This window comes from Lissotriton vulgaris, chromosome 6 (assembly GCF_964263255.1).
Source record: "Lissotriton vulgaris chromosome 6, aLisVul1.2, whole genome shotgun sequence".
Taxonomy (NCBI): Eukaryota; Metazoa; Chordata; class Amphibia; order Caudata; family Salamandridae; genus Lissotriton; species Lissotriton vulgaris.
Window position 1 is genome coordinate 1,553,129,796 of NC_141694.1, and position 15,155 is coordinate 1,553,144,950.

Sequence of the window (15,155 nt, forward strand, 5' to 3'; positions counted from 1 at the left end):
GAGTGTTATAGATTTGGTACTATAAGATTAATTCGATATCGCCAGGTCCTCCAGTAAAGATGCTATGTGCCCTAACATCACATCTCAAGCAGGCATCTTGGCAGTTTATTTCCAAATGGTCTCTTTCCCTATGTGTGCCTATATTATTTCTAGACCATAGGTCAGCTGAAACTGTAAAGTTTTTTGGCCTTTTCGAAATTTGATACAGGTTGTTTCCCCTTGGTAGGTAGTGAATGTGGAGATATTGCATCAATATTAGATGTGGGAAAACATGATTGTTAGATAAGTACTTGGAAGTACTGAGTCATGAGTGCACTCTATCTTATAAGCGAATACTTTTTTGTTAATGCGCCCTTATGTGCTATTTTTGGCTGTTCTACTAAAGGTTATGAGTTTTCTTTCTATTCTTCATCTTTATTTCTAAGGTTCATAAAAGACTGAAATGCTCTTTTTAAAGTTTTTATAGATTGATTTATTCCTTCCAGGTTTTTCAATCTGACATGTAAGAGTTTGGCGAAGTTTAACTTATAAATTAATAAGTGTTCTTCGAAGGCGTTTACCTTTATTTTTTGTTGTGTGCTACATTTTGACAAAGTAGGGCATAGATACAGCCCTAGTATTTTACTCAAGGGCTCACAGGCCCCCTAAACCAAACAGTGGGTCTTAGTCGTTAGATGAATAACTCTGCGCTTCTGCCAAGATAGATTCTTTTAATTATAGGCTTTTTGTTCTGCTTTTCTTGATTTGCTTTTTATTGTTCCGTATACAGCTAGTAAAATTATTAAGAAGTATTCACTTTTTTGGCGATTAGAACATTCTATTGTGTGCCTTCATCACCTGGAATCAACCGTGAACTCAGATAGATCCAAGGCCGCCTTTAACTGCCTTTTGATCGAAACTTTATTTAATTAAGACACGCAAGGCAACTAGCTGGACCTCACATCACACTTAACTAATTTGCTGTGTGAATTGTCTTGCTGTGGTTGAAATACATTTAGCAGTATATTCCTGCCCAATCTTTATTGTCAGAACTTTAATTTTCTTCTCAGCCCTGTTTCAAATCTAGCACGTCCCTACTGGACTATGTTCCGGGTGATCGAATGGGGCATTCAGAGATGACAGGGTGGAAAGTAAGTAGCAATTAGACTTTTCCGCATTATGGTCAGTGGTGTAGCGAAACTTGAGGTGGCCACCCTGCAAGGTACATGGAGCCCCCCCTCCAGACTAAATCAGGAGCTCTCAGACCAGGGTGCTGTGCTGAGGGGGCCCCCTGCAGCTCTGGCTCCCCATACTGCTGTGGCGGCGGGGCCCATGTTACGCTACTGATTATGGGATCTGAGAAAACACAATCTCAGTTGGCTCACACCAGGGTTTTTACCTCTCCATTCTTGCCATAGCTACCAGATGTGTGAGAACTGAACAAGGCACAGCCTGTTAAGTTCTCTCTAATAAGCCTGCAACAGGGGAGTTTATAGAATGCAGTGTGAGAGTTGGTCAGAATGCAAACTCAGCTGTTGCTTTGACTTGGGGCCGCCTTTTAACGGTAAGGTGAATGCTCAAGATAGCCTCAAGATAACAACATTGCAGGTAACGTTATTCTTTGCCCATTTCTGCTGATGTTCTACTCATTTTGAAGCAGATGAGTTTTGAGACATTTGGTATAGACCGTTTATTTAAATGGCCCAGAGTGTCTTGCCTTTTAGTGGAGTTGAGACACTAATGCATTTGCATTGCATAGCTCAACAGAGTCCCCTATCACACATATTCAATGAGGTGACATAGTCATACACCCACCATGTTATATGTTTTCTTGGGTAACTTTCACAGTACTCCTTCTTTCACGTGTTAGAGATTTTGGCTTAGAATACTTATTGACTTATAATGCACATAAATGTATTTGGTCTAAATTCAAAAGCCAAACACATGGCAAGGAAAATACATTTTAAAATGTGACAATGCCGTAGATCCATTGAGAGTACTGGTAAAGGTATTTGGTTGTTATGCAAGTCCATGTCTTGCTACCACAACCTGGCACCGCACCGCAATAGGATTTAGTAGTGATTCGTATTTATTTATTTTCGGCAAAATAAATTAAGTTGTTAGTGATGGGGATATTCTGTTGGAGGCACCTTGGGAAATATTAATGAATAATTAGTGTGATAGGAGTTTAATATAACATGCAGCATTCCTGACATGATGCTTTTACTCTCTAGCTCATATTTATCTGGTAGCTTTCAAACGCACTTGGGACTTGGGAGCCTTGTTGCCCAAGGAAGGGACTTAATTGGTCTTGAAAGCCAGCAATCGAAGATACGAATTAGCACACTAAATGTATAATGTCTGCACTATTCCATGTTGGTTTTTTCCTTTTAAATTTAAAAAGTCTATTGGACTTTATATATTATTTCCCATGTAGTCCAGACTTCTCCAGTGAGTATGGCAAGCGCTACTGTAAGTACCTCTCCTGTGTCCAGTCCAGCCTACTAAATTAGAAGCATTTGATTGGCTGATATAATATATGTATAGCAAAATTGGAATGTGTACATTCAAGGCAAAAATGTCATTTCAAAACTCATAATATTATGTTTGGAGAAAAATTATTGAATTCCCTTCATATATTTGAAGCTTACTAGTAGTATTACTTTGGTGGCAGGGGAATTCAAACTATAACTATTATGTGTAATACTTATGGAAAGGCATTTCAAACTGACAAAGCCTTTTTTTACATTAATGATGATTAGCCTGTCTTATGCACAGAGGTGATCATGGGTAGTAATCTTGACTGGGGTGGCTACTAATGCAATCTTGTCTAATGTAGTCTCTATTAAAACTCTAATAATATTAGTATCTTGGGTTGATTTTCGTTGAGGTGACTTACACATCATAATGTGTAAACATCTTTGAAGTTTTAAGGCACAAATAGTCCTCTCATACTCGGACCACCGAGTCTAGAGTCTTTTTGGACATTTCACGAGAGAGACCACTTTTGTTCCCAAACATACATGCCTCTTGTGGCCTGAAGTATTCTTATGGCTCACTCACTTACCTGATCTTACCTTTTACAGGTGTATGAAACCAGATTTCAGGACGCAGATTGGAAATGTAGATTCACAGAATCGGGATTTTTTTGTATTCTCCTTACTAAACAGTTGCTCAATGATACAAACGCCTGGAAACATGTTACTTTCATTGAGAGGAATAAATTATGCATAAAACATTGTTAATGTGAGTATTGCGTAATGGCTTAAGGAATAGGATCTTGCATGCAGAATCAGGATTTTCATGCAGAATTCTACTTTAGCTGACTTTGTAGCATTAAATCGCTAATTGAGACAGGGTTAGGGATAGGAGAAGCAGAGGGCAGGATTGTTGAAAAGAGGAATCTTCACACAAGTTGAAGGTAAGAACAACCTTTAATCTGTCACCCAACTCTCCAGACTGTCAGGGGAACATACCAACAGGGGGGTGGGCGGAATGTGCCACTAATGATAGCTTAACAACATATTTAGATTGCAACAAGGATGTTAAGAGTGTTTAGGGTAAGGAATAATGCTGAAAATGAAAAATCATGGGAAGGGAAAGGCACAGCCCCATATTTGAGAGAAAAGAGATTTTACCTCAGAAAAAACATATTTCCTGCGGAGTACAAAGCAGTTTTTTTTCAAAGTGCAAAATGCACCTAACCCCAACTTTAAACTGGTAGATTGACTGCCTGTGAATCAGTCTGCCTGGAGTAAGAGTAGGCTAAGATACTTATGCCTGGAATTGTATGAGAGTTGAAGATTTCCATGGTTACTACTTTGCTATTGGGTGAATTACGAATCTACAGTAAATGTACATTTATTTATGTTCTCAAACATTTACCTATAGTTTTGTGAAGAGGGCCTTGGATCAAGTAATGCCTACCCTGCAGGTCAGGGCATTCACTAAATTCCCATCACCCACACCTATTGTGCATTCTAGCTATGGATTTATAAAGGTGACTTATACAACAGCATCTGCTTACCACCTATGGTTGGTTTTAAGAATAAAGAAGCAGTTCAACCAACTAAAAACTTCTCCTCACGAGTGGGAATTGCGTCACAAAGTCGTGCCACAATATTTGTGGTCTTTGAAGTGACCAATTTTATATTGTTTCACCTTCTGGGTTCATTCCTTAAAAGACATCCTAGCTCTCAGATTATATGCTTAGGTCTTCATGTTTGATCTTGATCTAGAAGGAATGTTTCTGGTTATAAAGAATTCACCAATAAAGATCTTGGGCTATCTTAGTAAAATATTGAGCTCTTGCTGGTGGCAAGGCAGAAGTGAAACTGATATCTAAAGCACATTTTAACCACCATTTATATTTTCTGACCCACATGTCTTTTATTGCCTGTCTGATCATGTCAGGCCCGGAGTTTGAGTGACTATGAACTTTGATATGGAGTGCTTCTCACTGCAGAATGCAGTCATATTAATCATTTCTACTACACTACTACCCTACTCTATGCCCCTGCACTCCACTGTACAGCACTCTACTCCACTGCATGCCACTTTAAGACACTGTACTCCACTCAATGCCAGTCTACGATACCCTATTCCACTCAGCGTAACTCTTTGTATGCCACTCCAGCCAACTTTACCTCACTCTATTCTATAACACAGTACTCCACTGTATGCCCCTCCTTTCTACCCCAGTCTACTGCACTGTACGAGTCTCCGCTTCACTCTGTGCCACTCCCCTCTAGAATACTCTACTCCACTGTATACCACTCCACACCACTCTACTCCAATCCTTTTCACAGTACAACACTGTACTACACTGAATCTGCAGGACACACCACTGTACAACACTCCACTCTACAATACTACACTGCACAAGACTCTAAACCACTCTATTGTATGACACTCCACTCGACTAAACTTTACTCCACGACAAACCAGTTGACAACACTCCACTGGGAAAGGAAAAGATAATTTTTTATATAGCCCTTACCCACTCTAGTAGTGGCATTCTTCCGCCTTGGATTCACCCTGGCTTCTAAAGTCCAGGGTGGGCTCAACCTTATCCCAGGGAGCTGTTATGTAGACTGTTACAAAAGGGGGTGTAACTTTAAAAATTCCTCCTCCACTCCCAGGTACCCCTTTATTGGTGGGGTGGATGGGAAAGATTAAAAACTATATTAGGGGTTGGAAGAATATAATGCTCATCTGACCCTAAGGTCGTAGGACCATTATATCCTTCCAACCACTGATATAATATAAGAGCTCCCTGGGATAAGGTCAAGCCCACCCTGGCCTTTAGGAGCCAGGGTGAACCCGATGATGAAGCATGCCACTATTAGTGTGAGTGAGGGTTATATAAAAAAAGGATATTTTACCTTCCCTGGTCTTATTAGAGTGGTCTTTGATTTGACACTTGATCCCATTGTTACCTTGCACATACAAAGATAGTCTAGAGGGGATACCTTTTAGGTCAAAAGTAGTCACATAGGGAGAATGTATCCCTCCATTCTTGGTCAAAGGATCTCTCCACCCTTTTGGCACTGTGAGATTCTTCTCAATCTCCAGACCTTCACATTTTAATCATAGTTTCTTTACCACAACACAGCATTTAATTTCTATAACTAAAATTTTAAGAAGTAAAATATGTTGTCTAGAACTGATCATGGAGTACAATGTAGGATTATTAGGATCTTAGCATACTTACTTGGTCTATAACAGCGTTCACAAATACATAATAATAAATAAGACAGAAATATGAAAAAGTGGTTGTATTGTTTATTGTTTCTTGACATATCCACAGTACTCTGTACATTTATTGCACCTTCTCTAGTATCAAAAATAATTGAAATATTATGATCACTGCTACTATTGTTAGAACAACTATTATTATGACTTGCTCCTACTACTAACAATAACACTAACAACATTATTGATAGTAAAACTCTAATAAGATTGATAACGATACGTAATCATAACACTGCAATCTGAAAGAATAATATTTCAGAATGGGATGTAACATTTGTGCTTACATATGTTGACTTTTTAAAATTAAAATTTATGTTTTGGATCCTGCTTGAGATATGGTAATGTGAAGCAAATTACATCATTGCTGAGCTTGTATTGAATGCGCTTTTCATTCTTTTAATTCTGTTGGCTCAGAGCCAGGCATTTTCAAGACTGATATTGAGAATATAGTATGCATTTAAACAGGCAGGGATAAGAGATTCATCCTCTTTATTTGTTTTGTATTTCATTTCAGAACTCTTGAAAGATTCCAAAGACGTACAAGAAGTTACCAGGGATCAATCGATGGATGAGCAAGACCAAGCTGAAGGTAAAAGAATCCAACAAAAACATACAACATAAAGTAACAGTAGGACTTCGGAATAGGGGAAACCCATTGCTGGGAGACTACAACTCTAATGTTTCACAATATCACCTCAATCAAACTTCTCTGTCTTACACATTAAAAATCCAGCACCATAGAGACAATCACATGCCAATTCAGATTTAGTAATGTTTTTATTCCTTATTCCCAAAAATATTGACACTAGTGCCTCGCCTAGTGTTAGTGACCTTAGTGGTCTTTTTCCACATACAGGCAAGCACACTTGCTAAACTATACAGCTCAACATGTATGACTATGTACATTTTGTTTATCCACTCTCCGTAACTTATTTTTTGCTGATCTAAGCACTTCCATATTTACTTTATACTACTTGAACAATCACCTCAATAAAAAAATGCAGAACTCTAACAATCTAACACATTTTCACATTTGCATGAAATTGTTTGAACTAAAACGTAATTGCATAAAAAGGTAGTTCAAGCCTCCATTGTCTTACAAGTATATTTCTTTGTAAAGTAGAATGAAACCCATGCACCCTTCCAGGCCTGTAAGTATTTGGGTTATTAGTTGAGGAGGGTGGAAACCCCACTGATGCAATAAAAACAGTCCTTGTCAGGGTGAACCACAAAAGTCACTAAATTAACCTGTGCTTAACCCTCTCATAGCTTGTAACAAAAAAAGTCAAGCATAACTTAGAGGCAATGTGTAAAGTATTTATGGAACACATAAACAGTAATAAAGCAAAAACACAACACAAGAAAAAATCTCAAAGCAATATAGAAATATAATGTACATTTTAATAAATAAAATATCAGAATTACATAAATACAATCAGTAGAACCAGAGATATTCATTGTTACATTTTTAAGGCGAAAATATCACCTACCAGCAAAAACCACCAACTGGGGTAATCTGCTTGTGCAGGACTCGGAGAAAGTCACAAGTTCAGGTCAACCACAGTAGAGCGCAGGATAGATATAGGGACCAGTTTAGTCCTAATGAGAATTGTAACTTATGTCCTTGATGCAAGGCTCCATGTCACTCAGTGTCAGTTCTGATCAAGATCTGCGTGAGCTGCAATGCGAAGTCCTGTGTCGAGTTGTGTTGCGCTGCATCAGTGCTGATGAGAAACTGTGAGGGCTGTGATACGAGGTGCTGCTTCAGATTGTGCTGCGCTCTGTCATTTATGATGAGACTGCTGATCAGGAGCTGCAAGGGTTTGCCATGCAAGGTCCTTCACCACACTGTGTTGTTGTGCTTTGAATTTGATGGCACCCACAATTAAATTGGTAGGAGTACACTCTGGTGCCAGCCAAGGGTTCAGTACCTGGGCGCACCTCTTGAGGATCAGTACTCACTCCCGGCAGAGGCCAGTATCTGGTCTCAGGCACGTCCCGTTCCAGGTCCAGACAGATCCAGTGCCGCAGTTGCAGGGAGGCCTCTGAAGCGTGAGGTGTTCCTGTAGTTCACACAAGAGGTTAGCCAACTGACCCTTGGGGTCACTCTGGATAGCCTGGGATGAAGGCAAGTAGGTCCAGTCTTCCTTCTCAGCTAGCAATATTCCAAGCAGCAGGGCAGTCCTTCTTCTGTAACTTCCATAGATCCAGGAGTGTTCTGATGTGTGGCTCTGGATGTCTAATATTTATACCTGGTGCCAGCCTTTTTGTGAGTAGACTCTCTGTCCTACCCCAATACATAGTTCTGGAAAGTTTCCCCCTGTCCCCTGTCAAGGTTTCAAATTGTTAAAAAAAGGCAGGGCACACTTGGTGTCATGTTCCCTTGTGTGTGCAGGAGGCAACACCCTTTGAAGTGTAAGTGGGGCTGCCTCCTGAGTCATCCAGCCTGGATGGCCCATCCTGTTCACTTTTAAGCACCCTTTGTGTTTCTGCCTTGGAGCAACTCCAACAGCAGAGCCTTTCAGTCATGCAGAAGGCACAAATGGTTAGTGCATAAAAGTGCCAACTTTCTAAAAAGTGCAATTTTCAAAATTGTGACTTACAGTCCTACTTTACTATTAAAGAGTGTTTTAAATTACAAATAATTTGAGTGTAAATAGATATCTCTATCTGCTCTCAATCTAAGATTAGCACTTATTAAATGTAATCGGGTATCCCAGTGTCAGTCAATTTGAAATATAGGTCTTACAGCAGTGAAAAATGAGTTTAGGAATGTTTCACTACCATGACATGTAAAATGTAAGTAAACACGTCCAACTTAGTAAATAAAATGCACCCTGCCCTACCTTCGTGGTGATTTGTAGCTATTAAAAAGGAACTTTTAGGCCTTGAAAAGTGTTTTTGGGCAGGTCTAAATAGCAGTTTAAAACTGCACTACCGGATGTTGTGGCAGGCCTGATACAGGTATTTAAAGGCTTCTTTAGTGGCTGGTGCAATGAGTGATGCAGCCCATAAGTAGCATTTAATTTACAGGCCCTGGGAACATGCAGTACCATTTACTATACTTACAAGAACATTACGAGTGCCAATTAGATATAGGCTAATTTGACCTTGTTTGAAGGCGAGAGCGCAAGCCCTTTATGACTGGTTAGCAGGGAAAAAGTGCAAAGAGTTAAAATGCAAACAAAAGGCAAAATTCTGGGGGATATCCTGCTAGAAGGCCCAGATCCAACAAGGCTCATATTGTATAGTAATGTAATAATGTTGCAGTTTGAACTGGTAAAGTCAGTATTCAAAGATGTCTGAATGTCTTTTAGTTGTCCATATCCCACAATGTTTTAATTACTCAGCACTCCATTTTCTTTCTGATCTTCGCTCTATCCAGCCTCTTGTTGTGTAGCCTTCAAGATTTGTACCTCTTCAGTCCAGTGGAATGAAAATTCAATCCCAGTAGCAGATAATAAGGGGTGTGCGAAGTCCTTTGACTGATAACTTTATTCTTTTTTTCACTCTGTCCCACTACCATTCACTGCCTCTCAGTGCTCCATCAGATTGTGGCTTTTATTTCTCTTCTCAGAGTTCTAGTCTCTGGCATAAATCCATGCTTAAAGCCTGATACCCTGTACTCTCTCAGAAGCTTCCCTTTTGGAAGCCTCAAACATGTGATCCCTGCCCAACCCCTCTCACCATCAGTCTACCTGCCACATCATTCTCTGCATAGAGCCCTTCCCACCAGCACCCCCATCTGTTTGTGGTCATAGTGATGATTGCATCTGAAATTTTCTCCTACAGAATGCCTGGTCTAAGGCACATTTGGCACCGCAAAATCATGATGAAGGAAGAGGGGCCTGTTTAACTTTTCAGGTGAAAGCAGGAACATTTGGGAAACTATTCACACTTTGTAGCAGGCAAAGTCTCCAACCTTCCTCCAACATTTTGGGTTATGTTTAGACTTCACTCACTGTTATAGACGATACACATGCTTTTTGTGACTGCTTCCTCCATCAGAATGCTAGATTATACTGGATGGAGGTACATCCATGGTGTACCGTTGCGCTCCAGCCTGTGGAGCAATTGATGATTACTGGCAACTAATTTTCCTTTGCAAAGGTTGATGGGTTTTATGCCATACCCATGGGCTTCATGGTAAAATTCGGTCAGTGTCTCAGAACTGTGGCCCTTATGTTTCCTAAGTTCTTCATGTGCTGTAAGTGTGCAATGTATTTTGTAATTACATGATAGTTGGTTCTTTTTAAGAGGACAGTGTGATTGTGATCCAATCCTGATCTCTCATTCGGTTGCACTGACACTATTCTGATGTATTGCCCTAGAAAGAATGTCTTCCATGATGCTTCCTGTGACAGCATCCATAGAGTGCCTTCTCTACCTGAATTTGTGTTGCACATAGCCCAATGGCTGTCCAGTAACAGCACAATTAATGAACTAAGTAATATGTGATGCCTTCCCCACTTCCTTTGGATGTGAGTCAAGCCTGGAAGATATATCTAGCAACAGAAACCTGTATTAAGGGTTGCCTGTGATTTGGCAGCTCATCACTCAACCTAAACCTCTTGGTTCTCTCCCTCTTCCTTTTCTCTGTTTCCAACCGTGCAAGCTTAGGTAGATGCCCTTTCAATCAATTTGAGAGACATCTGAATTGCAGGTGGCAGTCAAAATGTTTGGACAGTGATTGACCCTGTGTTGTGCTTAACTTTGAATATATGTTGGCACCCCTGGACTAGCACCCCATTTGACATCTGAAGAAACTCGTACTTGTTTGAAAAAGGCATGGACAATTTGCAAGGCTCTATGTTGCCGTGAATCCCATGCTAGACTATATATTACACTGTAAAAATACCACAGCTACTGTACTCTAGAACGAAAAGGAAGTCTTTCCTGTATGTGGACAGGACCCGCCTTACTTTGTAGTGAAGTCTTTAGACCTTTCTGATGGAGACTTAATGGGAAGTCTTGCTTGAAAGGAAAGATAGTGACTAAGATCAGAAGGCAATCTGTCCTGATGCCTAGTGTGCACCAGAAGGTTGACAATCAGGATGGAGGCTAGCTTAGCAGCCCCAACCAGATACACCTAATGGGTGAGCCAGTTTCCTGTGTTTTCATGCCCTCACCCACTCTCTTCAATCTGCTCATGGAGCCGTTAACTGAAATTCTGAAATCATCAAACATCAATTATCACATGTACGCTGATAACACACAACTTTACCTGAAAATCCCCTCCCTTGAAGATATTAGGTCTCTTAACACAACTCTACAAAAAAACTCAAAATTGATTGTCCTGCAACCTTCTCAAATTAAATACTCTCAAAAGCTAATTTCTTTTAATTGCACTCCCTCATTGCTGAAGGGGTGAAACATTTAACAGACCTCAATTGCATTCCACAAGTTATCGACTCCACAAAATCATTGGAAATAACTTTCAACAAGAATTTGACTATGCAGGAGCATATCAGCTCAACCACCAGAGGAGCTAACTTACAAATGAGCATATTAAGGAAAATGAAACCCATCCTTCCCTTCGATGACTTAGTCAGATGTTCAAGCCCTAGTAAGCTCCAGGCTGGACTATGGAAATCTAATCATTTGTGGCCTTCCAAGATCAAAGTTGGCCCCCCTTAGGGCCTTCCTTAACTCAGCTGCTAGGCTCATTACTGGATCTAAAGGCAACAACCACATCATGCTGGATTTGAAGTCACAAAACTGTCTCCCTCTCGTTGCAAGAATTCAGTAAAAAATTGCCTGCATGACACGCAAAGCCTTACACTCCAACACCCCAAGGTACATTGCAAAAAAACAGGAGCTATCTGGTGGTGCTAGATCCTCAAGAAGCACTATGTCCTTACTATTGAAACCAAAGAATTTTAAGAAGAAAAAAACGTACAATTTGGTCTTTCATGGCATTGCCCCAAGAATATAGCCTTTTGGACCTCTACTCCCCAGCAATGATAATGCACACTACCTGCACTTGTGATCTGTCGCCTGGCACTATGGTCTGTTATGTTTCTCTCTTTGGGACTACAGGGAGTTCTTCACCCCTTCTTGTTACTCGCACTTCCTGTACTGTTACTCTTACTGTTATTATTACGTATTATCATCTGCTTAGCTTGTTTTCTCTCAACCTGGTCATTTAAAAATCACTCTGATACCCTGTTGGATCTTGTTTGCACTATATAAAACTCTAAATAAATAAATATAAATAAATAAATACCTCCTAGATGGCAGCAAGGCTCCAGCTGGGACGAATGGAGACAATCTAACAGGTAAGAAAAGATGCTTTCAAGGAACAGGAAACAGCTGGAGGAAAACTCAGAGCAGCCAGGAACTGGAACGACTGGAAGACCGTCAAAACCAGGAATAACCTAGATTAAGTTAAGGAAGGGGAACACTCAACAGGACTGACAAAGCACTGCGGCTCAAGTAAAGGAATTCCTTCCTTTTATATCCTAAAGACAGGAAATTTCCTCAAAGGCTGCAGTGCTGCGATGTTTGATTTCGAAATCTTCACAGGAAATAATGGTGTGGCAGCCATTTTGGAATGGGTAATATTTGTATCCCAGAAATCCTCACAAGAGAATTCTGGGATAAAGGAAGATTTAGGAAAATGGAGGCACTGAAGCCTTCTTCTATCAGGATCCCCAAGGAAGAACAGCAAGGACTCTGAAGTCTTTACCAGCAGTATGGCTGCCATTGGGTAAGTTTGTTAAGGGAATGCAGCGGCACCAAGGATGATGCTTGGCCGGCCCCCTGGATGGGGTGACAGGCATTGTGTGACACAATTAGATTTTTAGTTGAAGAAAGCAAGAAACAACATCAGAGAAAATCTAAGTTCTTTTTCTAATGATATTTTGAGGCAAGATATACAAACCCCTTTTGCAGTCGCACACCCTGCGATTTGCAAAATCACAAGGTTTGCAACTGAAAAGACTCATTTGTGTTTTATTAAACCCATTTTGTGGGGTGAGAAAGCCTTTCCAAATCACAGAATGGATTTTGCTGATCATTGTTGAAAAGGCATGTGAAAAGTGCATCTACTCCTAATTGTGAGTCGCAGTAGTATATTTCAGTGGATTACAAACACAGTTGCAGTTGATCAGATACAAACACAGGTGATAAATGATTCTTAAGGGGAACGTGTCATCTTAGAACGCCTCCCTCTTTGTGAAATCTGTTGATATCCTCTGAGAGAGTAGGCAATGGTCCATGGTACCACTGCCGGCTTACACCAATATTTATCCGAAATGTAAACCTTTTTTCTTAACGCTGCACCAGCAACAATAAATAATATTGACTGTTTGAAAAACGTTTCCTGCAGGAAAATGCAAACTTAGGCACTGTGGTCTGTTGTTCCTTGAAGGCCACCTTCCCTGTGATGTAGCCAATCTCAGGGGTTCTCAAATAGTGACATATAACGATCACTGGAGATTTTGCGATGCGACCTAGTAGTATATAGATCAAATTAAAAAATCAGACACAGTTTTCAAATACTTCGTCCTCAACTTTCAACCTATCTCTTAGTACATCAGGCCCCTGAAAGATTTGGCCTGGAGAGCACTTTAGCGGTGCGCAAGCCAGCTGGCTAAAAGAACATGGAATGGCTACCAAATAGAATCTTGCAGTGTAACTTAAGAATTCAGTCTACAAACCAAGGGTAAGTCAGTAATTCCTAATGGACTTGTGGTATAGAGTGTTTATTACTTAAACTATGCCAATGTAAGTGTTACACCTCGCATGGTTTTCCCCTGTATTTTTGCTTGTGCCTCCTGTGTTTTGCTGTGTGCCTGTCTACATTTTTGCTGGTCACAATGCTTTGGACCCTATGCACTGCTGATCAGTGGGCCCTTTGCACTGCTGATCAGTGCCAAAGTGCAAGTGCTCCCTCTGTAAATTTTGAATATGAATTGGTGTTTCCATGGTTGGCTTTTTTGACTTACGTCTATGTCCCTAGTCCAGTGCACTGTGTGTTCCCAGGGCCTGTAAGACCTGCAGCACTGGTTGTGCCACCCACACAAGCAGCCTCTAAAAAGGTTATCAGACCTGCCACTGCAGTGTCTAGACGCAGTCTGGTACTGCCATGTCGACCTGGCAAGTGCACCCACTTGCCAGTCCCTAACCTTCCCTTTTCTTACTTTTTAGCCACCCCTAAGGTAGGCCCATGATACCCCTGTGGGTAGGGTGCAGTGAATGTGAAAGGTATGACATGTCCTGATGTGTGTAACATGTCCTGATAGTGAACTACTGTGAATTTCGTTTTTCACTATTGACAGGCTATCTGTCCCATAGGATAGAATGGGAGTTTTATAACATCTTATAAGTATTACTTCCAATTGGGACAAGATAGAAAGATGGAGTTTAGTATGCCTAAACTCAGAATATAAAAGTGCATATTTTAGTAAAGATGATTTTTATATTGTGTGTTGGACAATACCACTTTTAGAAAGTGGGTATGTTCTTGCTTTGCCATCCTGTGTGCCTCTGCTGGTTTGTGGATTGACTGTCTTGCTTTGGAGTGACAGGGCTGGGGATATGCATTCACTGTAGACAGACAGTCATTTTTCCTAAGGGAACAAATCCCATGAATCACAAGACCTACTCTCTTGTAATTAAGTTTGTGGAGGCAGACCCTTAAGCTTGTCTTCCCATCTGCAAGCAGAGTCATGGTGGAACAGAGTTCGGCAACTGCAGATTAGAGCATCTCTAGGGCCTGTCACTTAGGGCCATTGATCAGAAAGAATTGCACCTCACAACACACTTTGTAAAGGGTATGAAGATTTGCAAATGGCCATATATGCTGTTTTGTAGAAAACAGATTGAGTGATCTGTAGCTAGGTTGTGTTTGTCCTGGTTTATTGATTTATTTATATTTATTTTTTTAGAGTTTTTTATAGTGCGAACGAGACCCAACAGGGTATCAGAGCACTTTACAAATGATCAGGGTGAGAGAAAACAAACTAAGCAGATGATAATATGTCATAATAACAGTCAGAATAACAATATAGTACCAAGGAGGGGTGAAGTACTCCCTGTAGTCCCAAAGAGAGAAACATAACAGGCCATAGTGCCAGGCGACAGATTGCAAGTGCAGCCAGTGTACATTTTCAGTGCCGGGGAGTAGAGGTCCTGTGCGCTAGAGCAGACATTTGTTCATCAATAGCACTTTCACATGTTTTTTGAAAGACGCCGGTGAAGAATTACCTTGGATTTCGGAAGGTAGGGAATTCCATATTCCTGGGGCAATGCCATGATAGGCCAGATTGTAAGTTTTCTTCTTCTTAAAATTCTGTGGTTTCAATAGGAAGGACATAGTGCTTCTTGAGGATCTAGCACCACCAGATAGCTCCAGTTTTTGTGCAATGTACCTTGGGTGTTGGAGTGTAAGGCTTTGTGTGTCATGCAGGCAATTTTTT

The 15,155-nt window shown here is 40.6% G+C and overlaps 1 protein-coding gene across 1 annotated transcript in view; it reads left to right on the forward strand.

Annotated features, from left to right (window-relative positions):
* Positions 1-15,155, forward strand: part of LOC147709132 (uncharacterized) — a 2,423,108-nt gene that overhangs the window by 1,934,030 nt on the left and 473,923 nt on the right. Inside the window, exon 8 of the mRNA XM_086925884.1 lies at positions 6,248-6,322. Coding sequence (XP_086782010.1) covers positions 6,248-6,322 — 75 coding nt within the window. The remainder of the gene's footprint in view (positions 1-6,247; positions 6,323-15,155) is intronic.